This window comes from Nerophis lumbriciformis, linkage group LG11 (genome assembly GCF_033978685.3).
Source record: "Nerophis lumbriciformis linkage group LG11, RoL_Nlum_v2.1, whole genome shotgun sequence".
Lineage (NCBI taxonomy): Eukaryota > Metazoa > Chordata > Actinopteri > Syngnathiformes > Syngnathidae > Nerophis > Nerophis lumbriciformis.
In genome coordinates, this window is record NC_084558.2 from 14,248,328 (window position 1) to 14,258,327 (window position 10,000).

At 43.1% G+C, this 10,000-nt stretch overlaps 1 protein-coding gene and 1 long non-coding RNA gene across 6 annotated transcripts in view; one reads left to right on the top strand and one right to left on the bottom strand.

Moving 5' to 3' along the window:
- LOC133610728 (uncharacterized) overlaps positions 1 to 10,000 on the bottom strand; it is a 78,036-nt gene that overhangs the window by 35,311 nt on the left and 32,725 nt on the right. The gene's annotated exons all lie outside the window — the stretch shown is intronic.
- The window catches only part of rhbdf1b (rhomboid 5 homolog 1b (Drosophila)), a 49,785-nt gene continuing 44,745 nt past the window's right edge, over positions 4,961 to 10,000 (top strand). For 2 of the 5 annotated variants that reach the window (XM_061967281.1, XM_061967285.1), the window contains exons 1-3: positions 5,016 to 5,092; positions 5,427 to 5,494; positions 6,133 to 6,240. In XM_061967281.1, the coding sequence (XP_061823265.1) occupies positions 6,139 to 6,240 (102 nt within the window). In that variant the 5' untranslated portion in view covers positions 5,016 to 5,092; positions 5,427 to 5,494; positions 6,133 to 6,138. Of the gene's footprint in view, positions 5,093 to 5,144; positions 5,495 to 6,132; positions 6,241 to 10,000 lie in introns of those variants that run through there. The other 3 variants (XM_061967284.1, XM_061967283.2, XM_061967282.1) reach the window with 3 other exon arrangements.

The window sequence follows — 10,000 nt, forward strand, 5'->3', positions numbered from 1 at the left end:
TTCATCCCTACAAGCCTGTTTTGCAGGTTTCTCTGCTCCTCAGGGGATTTTATGAATAAATATGAATTGTTTTGAATAAATATGATTTTTTTGAATAAAATCCCTGAAGAGCAGAGAAACATGCAAATATATATATATATATATATATACTTTTTTTTTTTTTAAGTTGACCAATTTAAAAGGCCTTTTGTTCAGTTTTAAATTATTTAAATAACTCATGTAGTATACTACAAATGTATACTATAGTTGAAAACTGTGACATACTTGATCAAAGGGTAAAAAACAAAACAAATAAACATTACATGTTTGGTATTTTTGTTTAGAGCTGACTTTGGTTGAGAGATTTGATCAAAAAAGTAATGAAGAACTTTGATGTCTGTCTGACTGGCATACTGTGGTATAACTGCCAAAGTATTGTACAACTGTGAAAGGCTTGGACATTAAAATGTTAAAACTTAACATGACACAAACCCTCTTAGGAAAATTAATATCAAATGAATTAACACAAGAAAAATGATGGCCAAAACTCGGCGAAACATTTACTAAAAGGACAAAAAAGTCAGCCTGTGTCCCCTGAGGATTAAATAACCCACATATGTGTCAACAGCATGTCAGCATGTCTGACACAAGTAAACCATAACATGATACAGGATCCTATCTGAATATATTTAAAATATGTTTGTAAATAAATATACAGTTTGTGATTTTGTTGTCAATATTAAAGAGTTTTGACACATTGGCTTAAAAGGACATTTCAAAATGGCACTCTTAGAAAAAAAAGGTGCTGACCCTTTTTGTACAGAACCTACAGAATCCACTTCCTAGTGGACACTTGTGTACAATACTTTCTCCAACATGTCATTTACATTGCTCTATACTGCATACAATTAGAATAATCCATGATGGTAAATATAGAGAACACACAAAGCCTCTATAACAACAATAGAACATATGGAAATTCAGCAACCTGCTCTGTAATCATTTACATGTTTTTCCCAAAAGATTGCTGTATGCCTGCACAACACAAAACACTTTTCGCATATCAATATGTGGAGTAAAACTGTAAAACAGATTCCTTGAGTAAAGTATAAGAAACATGTTTTTACTATCTAATGCTGAGAATCATAGTGCCTGATATGATTTATTCCTGCATATTACTGTAAGTTATTGTTTATTATACAGTACAGTCTGTGTTTATTGTATGTATTACTCATTGGCAGCAACTTTGAGTTTGTAAAGGTCACACGAAACCTGTGTTTATCCATTCAGCCCACTAGTCTTCCTGTTTAGATGGTTTCGTCAGAACTGTGTGGGTGTGATGTGCACTTTTATGTTGTCAAGTAGGTTTAGATCCCGTTAACTGAATTCAAATGAATTTGTACGCATGCAGTCATAATGTTCCACCTCGTTTTGTTCTCAATGAAAAAATGAAAGTAAAATATTTTGTGCAATTTTATTTTATTCTTTTTTACACATTAATTTAAATTGAAATGATGTGCTCTGTCAACACAGACAGAGGTTTACAGGTATTGTACCCTATGTCGTAAGAGTGTGATTTAGAATACCATTTTTCAAGTAAAGATTTAAGTGTCAAACAGCGTGTGCAGCGTAAAAAAAAAAATACACTTATTATTAGTGGCCGTTACTGTACTATGAAGTGAAGTGAATTATATTTATATAGCGCTTTTATCTAGAGACTCAAAGCGCTTTGCATTGTGAAACCCATTATATACAACTTTAAAGTAAAGTGTTTTGCCCAAGGACACAACAGCAGTAACTAAGATGGCAGAAGCGGGAATCAGACCTGGAACCTTCGAGTTGCTGGCATGGCCGCTCTAACAACCGAGCCACTCCGCCGCATTGCATGTGCAATTGATAACAAGTACAAAGTATTCAAATGAGATGTTTGCGTATATACCGGCTGTCACCATGGAGACAGTCATCCACATCCATTGCATCACGTGTTATGCTATGCACATTAAAAGTTGAAGTTAAAGTCCCAACGATAGTCACACACACACACTAGGTGTGACCCATCCCCTTGTTCGCTGCCGTTGTGTCCTTGGGCGGGACACTTCACCCTTTGCCCCCGGTGCCACTCACACCGGTGAATTGAATGATGAATGATAGGTGGTGGTCGGAGGGGCCGTTGGCGCAAATTGCAGCCACGCTTCCGTCAGTCTACCCCAGGGCAGCTGTGGCTATGAAAGTAGCTTACCACCACCAGGTGTGAATGAATGATGGGTTCCACATGTAAAGCGACTTTGGGTACTTAGAAAAGCGCTATATAAATCCCAGTTATTATTATTAGTTATTATTGTTCCACCCCCTGGGAGGTGGGGGGAGCAGTGAGCAGCAGCGGTGGCCGCGCTCGGGAATCATTTTGGTGATTTAAGCCCCAATTCCAACCCTTGATGCTGAGTGCCAAGCAGGGAGGTAATGGGTCCCATTTTTATAGTCTTTGGTATGACTCGGCCGGGGTTTGAACTCACGAACAACTGATCTCAGGGCGGACACTCTAACCACAAGGCCACTGAGCAGGCTGTAAATTGCACATTAATGCAGATAAAGTTGTTAGAGAGGTCATATTATGATTTAGAACACTTCCTTGTGGTCTACATAACATGTAATGGTGGTTCTTGGGTCAAAATATTGCATTGGTTTTATTTTACAGACCATCTTCAAGCCTCTTTCTGACCCTCTCTTTAGAACGCGCCATTTTGTTGGTGGTCTTGTTTACGTGCCAAAGCCCTCCTCCAGGCCAAGCCCCCTTCGTTTGCGTCTCCACACCGTCAGTCATGTTGTAGTTTTCAGCGCTTCCATATGGAGTCTCCTGACAGACATGAGTAGTAATTATAGTGAAACTCAAACTCAAAATGCAAAGGTTTGTTCGTTCCAGCAATTAGATTTACAAGGTCAAATTAATTCTGAAAAACATAACATGCATCTCAAGATATTTCAAGCCTTCCTTTGATATAATTGAAAACCTTGAATTAAAAATCTCAGAAAATGTGGCGTTTTCGAAAACGGTTAGCCATGATCATCAAAATGATAAATAAAGGCTTGACATATGTCACTTTGCATGTAGTGAGTTTATATCACATATTAGTTTCACATTTAAAGTTGAATTGCTGACATGAATGAACTTTTGCACATTATTCAAATGCTTCGAGTTTCACCTGTATACACTACTTTGTATTAGACATGGCAACAGCGGAGGATGCATGTGCATGTACGAGCCAGTCTGCCCCTCAACACGAGGATAGAGAAAAATAAGGAACTTATTAAGTACAACTTTGGACGACAGCTGACAAAAAGATGGCGGACTCGTGCAAAGCTCTTCTGGTAAACCTCTAGCATGTGGAGATACCTCCTGGTGTAACTAAGGCAAAATACATCACTTAAGTCTCAATGGGCTTGTTTGGAGTAAGTTTTAATGAAGGCAAGATTGTTTAATAAATATCTCCACCATGCCTACATGGTTTGAAATCAAATTTCCGGGACTTAAAAGGATCCCAAATGCCAATAGGTAAGAAGTTGGTTTTGTATAATAGGGCCCCTTTAAAACATTTATAAACTTGATACATCCAGACACACACCTCCCGCCACCTGAACAGTGTTTTCCCCTCGGCCATCAGGCACATAAACAATAACAAGATCTGATAGCTCAGTTACAGCTCATTTTATTACCTATTCTGTGTTATATGTGTCTTATGTTGCGCCAAGAAAAATTCCTAGTTTGTGAACCCGTTCTCAAACTATGGCAATAAAAACTATTCTGATTTTGATTCTGATTCTGATTATTATGGAAGGCACTTTTCCTTGTTGATGTCTCAAGAAGGATAGACATACGAGAACACACACACACACACACACACACACACACACACACACACACACACACACACACACACACACACACACACACACACACACACACACACACACACACACACACACATTATTGTGTTCTTATCGTCTTGAGACCCCTGAAAATGCCTACCTCTTTAAGACCACCCTTTCTAGATATATAAAGATTTGTATTTACAACATTAATAATATACTGTATACATACTACGCAAATATAAAAAAAGTAAGCTTTTAGTACATATTTTTTTATTAGTTTTTTTTGTTTGTAATTGGTTTTCAAGCTTCATTATTTACTTCAAGTTATTACAGCATGTCTCTATATGCATATTTATTTATTTTTTTTAATTCATTTTTGCCAAAGGGGTCGCATTTAAATTTTTTACACACACTTATTACATATGTTGGCCAGAGGGGGAACACTTTAAATTTTTACACACACTTGTTATTTCATATGTTGACCAGAGGGGGACCACTTTTAAAACCGACACAAAATCCCTCCTTTTTGGGACCACCCTAATTTTGATAGATTTCACCACTAGGGGTGCAAATGAGACATTCTCTATTGCATGCAATGGTATTCCGTAGTAGGACCAGGACTTCGGTCCTAACTTGTTCACCGGTCCTCATATGGACTGTACATTTCCTTGTCGATGTCTCAAGAAGGGTAGAAATACAAGAACACACACACACACACACACACACACACACACACACACACACACACACACACACACACACACACACACACACACACACCATCTGGCCCAGATGTGAGCTGAAGCTTACTTAGTGCTATGGCGTCCGGGCAGGGACATAATGTATCATAGACCAGCATTGTTATTCTCTGAGTCACTAGTTCATTTAAAACCACACACACATTGTGAAAAGCAGTTTTTTATGCATAAGGGGAACACAAAGAACATGTTAACATTCAACTCCTGACATTGTTAGTCTGTCAGCCACAGTTACTTTTGCTTGCCCATGATTTAACACGCTTTACATGTGATATGTCACTTCCTGTAACATACACCAAAGCATCAGTGTCCAATCGGAGGTACGAGCTTCTGGCAGCAGACATGTCATGTGGGCCATGCGGATTACATGCTTTAATCTGCCGGTCATGAAAATCCACGCACAGATGTAAGAGAAAAGGTATCGTGGAAAAACAAATGAAGGGCTTGATGTTGGACCCAAGATGGAGGACTGAATTAACAAGTATCAAGTGAGTGTTAGTCTGCTGCAGGCTTGCTTGTGTTTGTGCTTATGCATATAAGAAAGAGCGTCACCATCACAGGATGTGGTTGCATGCATATTGTTCTACTTTGGAGTCTTTTTACACTTGTTCATGTGGATTCTAAGGGAACATACTCAGCCTTCATCTTTAAAATGTATGAAGACAGGGACATAAAAAAGTCCAACTTTTAAGAGGCATTCATTTTAAAATATGCTTTTCCTGATTACTGAATTGTGGGAAGCCATGTGAGAAGAATGAAAGAAAAAAAAAAATGAAAAAAAAGGTTGGTTTGCTAAAAAAAATCCCCTTTTCATCTTTCAAGAAACCGTTTGCTGCATGTTTTGGTTTCACTTCACCCCACCCACCACATGAACTGTGCAGAACTTTAAGGTATGTTTTTTGGGTGTTTGAGACAGAATGTTTTGAAAAAGTTAAATCAAATAAGGCTTAAACAATTAATTTGTATATGCATATAAGAGCACAGTTTGTTACAATTAAGTGAATTTTTTTTTTTTTTTTTTTACAATTTTAATATATATTATGATGTTTCAAGCATGCACGAATGAGCACTGTTGCGAACAGTAATAAATCAGAAAGGGATGCAACAACCCTGTGTTTTAACTATGTTTTTACTCAAACTTCTGGCTACTTGGCTAAAATACATATAAAATATATATAGTCGAGGTTTCTGTGGTTTATCCATTATCCAGTGCTCAATACCGGGGTAGAGCGGAATATACGTTAGGTCAGGAAAAAACACAGAGGCTATTTCATCCCTACAAGCCTGTTCCGAAACAAGCTTGTAGGGATGACATAGCCTCTGTGTTTTTTCCTGAACAAACGTATATAAAATACCTATGCAGATAGAGATCTAACGTGTCACTCTTGAAATACAAGAACGATTACACAATTAGATTCAGAGGTTGTGTTCAAACCTCACCTGTAGCATTTACCGCTAATCCCAAAACCAAATTATGATTAGGTTACGACATTCTTCATATGCTTGTGGTTTTCTCTTCCACATGCAGAAATGAATGAGCATGGGTGAACCAGCCAGCAGGAAGAAGCCGCCATGGCTTAAACTGGACATCCCCATTATTCAGCTGACACCCGATGAGACGCCTACTCATAAGGAGGTAAATTTGTAACCACCTGTGTCAGTATTGCAGTTTTTAGTCGTACTGGTAGTTCTTTGGTGAGCAACACTTACTGAGCTTTTTTTGATCAAACTTTTTTTCTATCAGGGCACACTCACACACAAACACCATGCTGGATCAAGGCGCCTTCCATCTATTTATGCAAAGTAGCTACAGGAATTTCAATAACTGGTAGGAGGAGCGATCGCATGAATTATATGACACATATTTGCGCCAATAAGAGTACTGTGAATTATGTGCATGATTTTTTGTCATTCTATTAATTTATATTAATATCTTCAATAACTGGCTGAAGGAGCAATGGCACACAAAAACATATACTTTGCATAATAGAGAGTAATATGAAATGTGTATATCATTTTGTGTCTTTCTATTTATTTTGTCAACACATGGTTGTATTTATCATTAATAACTGGCAGGAGGAGCAATCACAATAATAACATGAATTTACACAGCATGCCTGTGCTTGAACAGAATATTGTGGACTTGGTGCATCATTATTTTTATGAATGCAGTAATCATTAACAACTGATAGGAGGAGAAATCGCATCAATTATATGAAACGTCTACATTGCATGCCCCTGTGCATAATAGAGAGTAATGTGTTATGATCCGCTGGACGGATCATATTTTTTGTTTACGTTTTCAAGATACTTGTGTTTTTGGTTAGTTTTGGACTCCTTGAGTGCCTGTTTTGTACACCTGAGTTTGTTGCCATGGCTGCTTATTATTTTCACCTGCCGCGTTTGTTCCCGACACGCACCTGTTTGTCATCACTGACATTATTATTTAAGCCTGTCCTCCCTGTCATTCGTTCTTGCTTCGTAGTTTGTTTTCATGCAACAGTTGACGACTTTTGTTCTGGCTCTGTACCTGTTAGCTTCCACGCTAAACTCCTATTTTACCTTCTAGCTCCCATGCTAGTCTTTTAGTTTTTGCCTTATGTGCTATGAGCACCCTTTTCTTTGTTCCAGTATAACTTATTTATTAAATAAATACCTTCTTACCTGCACGCTGTGTCTGACGCCCGTCTGCATTCCTGAGAGAACGAACCCCGCATCACAATGCGCCCCGGTCGTCACAGTACGAAGCAAGCAAAAAGAAGTTCTCTCGCATCGGGCCTGACGAAGGTGGATGAAGAAGGTGCGTGGATGGTCCTCCGAGCGATGGAGGCAGAGACGCTCCGCTGCAATCCAGATGAGGAGATGATATGGGGACCTGGAGGTGTTCTGGTCCCGATCGACTCCATCTGGCCCGGGGAGGTCCGCTCTCAGCCCGCTCGCACGCGTCAGCGAAGGCGGAAGTCGCACAAAACGGCTTCAGCTCGCGACAGAGACGCGCCAGCCCCGCAATTCTTCCCTCCGGAACACAGCCAAGCAGCCCAGGATTCCCCTCCGCCGATGTTTGGTAATCCCATCACTCACTTTGCCAAACAGTTCACTGATTGGGCTGTCAGTCAGCTGGAGACCCGCACGGATAACGTCATCCCGTCCACTGGTGATGACGTCATAGACGAAGACATTTTTTTAAATTCAGTCAACTCTTTCTGTCAGCCGCCTCCAAATGACTTTAATTCAACAATTAAATACTATCAGGACATTTTTGTTAATTATAAGTCTAGTCAGTACCAGTCACATTCTGGTTTTCAAGCCCCACCCCCTATGGCTCAAGCTCCGCCCAATCCTCTATTTTCTCCCTCTTGGTCGTCCCTACAGTCCACTATTGAAGAGCAGAATAGACAATTAGGACAATCAAAAGGGGAGGAGCCTACCCACCTCCTCACCTCCTCCCTCCCACCCCTAAAGACTGTTCCAGACTGCTCAAGACGCGTCTGGGATCCGCTTTTTGAGGGGGGGGGGGGGGGCTAGTACTGGGTGCTTTGCTAGTGGGCGGGCACAGCTGCGCCCAGCCAAGCCCAAACCTCCATGCCGGCCTCCGCCACCAGACCTTCGGCATGCTAAGCCGCAACCCCCGGCCAGGCCACCTCCGCCAAAGTCACGCCCAGCACCTGCTCCAAGGCTGGTTCTCGCACCAGCACCGAATCCAAGTCTGGTTTCCACACCAGCACCGACTCCAAGTCTGGTTTCCGCACCAGCACCTGTTTCCACGGCAACGACAACGACAGCCCGGACGCCTGCCACTCTGACGCCACCATCAACCTTGGTGGTCCTGCAAACACCATCCTCTCCACCTCCTGCTCCATCGCTGCAATGCACACGAGACCCCGCAGTGACCGACCAAGTAAAAAGGGCATTGCACCAACAGGCCAAACAACTTGGACAACAGGAGGAACAGTTTGGCGTTCTTGGGGCTTGCGTCAACGCCATGGCGGAACGCCAAGACGCCCGCCTTGACGCTTTGGAGAGACAGCTGGGAAGTATTCTCACCGCGCTGCATGTGATGATTCCCCCTACGGCCAACCCAGCAGCCCAGCTGAGACATCCACCACTCGCAGATACTCCGTTGCCTGCTCCGCCCACGCCAACAGACGAGCCGCCTGCTCCGCCTCTGGCTCCGCCCACGCCGACGGCGCCTCCTGCTTCCACGACGACGGCGCCTCCTGCTTCCACGGCGACGGCGCCTCCTGCTTCCACGGCGACGGCGCCTCCTGCTTCCACGGCGACGACGACGCCTCCTGTTTCCACGGCGACGACGACGCCTCCTGTTTCCAAGGCGACGACGACGCCTCCTGTTTCCACGGCGACGACGACGCCTCCTGTTTCCACGGCGACGACGACGCTTCATGTTTCCACGGCGACGACGACGCTTCCTGTTTCCACGGCGACGACGCTTCCTGTTTCCACGGCGACGACGACGCTTCCTGTTTCCACGGCGACGATGACGCTTCCTGTTTCCACGGCGACGACGACGCTTCCTCCTGCTTCCACGGCGACGACGACGCTTCCTCCTGCTTCCACGGCGACGTCTGCTCTCTCCTCGTCGTCTCAGCGACCTCGGGTGGTCTGGCGGCGCAAGCGGCGCTCTCGGAGGTTAGAGTATGGACGCCAGTGGCGCAAACAGCAGCGACACCCGAGACGTAGTCGTAGAACTCTCCGGCTGCTGAACCCCACCTTCTCGGCAGCCACAAATGTGGCCTTTCCGTGGTCGCCCGCCTCGCCTCCGGCAGCGGCGTTCCATTCGCCGCCGCCACCTGACTCATCCTCGGTGGATTCGGGGACATGTGACCTGGCGACCCTCCGCCAAATCCTCCCTCCACCCTCCCTTGACTCTTGAACTTTGTTATAGTTGGGGGGGTTTTAGTTTTTCTAGGGGACATCTGGAATCTGTCCCTTAAGGGCGGGGTACTGTTATGATCCGCTGCCCGGATCATATTTTTTGTTTACGTTTTCAAGATACTTGTGTTTTTGGTTAGTTTTGGACTCCTTGAGTGCCTGTTTTGTTGCCATGGCTGCTTATTATTTTCACCTGCCGCGTTTGTTCCCGACACGCACCTGTTTGTCATCACTGACATTATTATTTAAGCCTGTCCTCCCTGTCATTCGTTCTTGCTTCGTAGTTTGTTTTCATGCAACAGTTGACGACTTTTGTTCTGGCTCTGTACCTGTTAGCTTCCACGCTAAACTCCTTTTTTACCTTCTAGCTCCCATGCTAGCTCTTTTAGTTTTTGCCTTATGTGCTATGAGCACCCTTTTCTTTGTTCCAGTATAACTTATTTATTAAATAAATACCTTCTTACCTGCACGCTGTGTCTGACGCCCGTCTGCATTCCTGAGAGAAC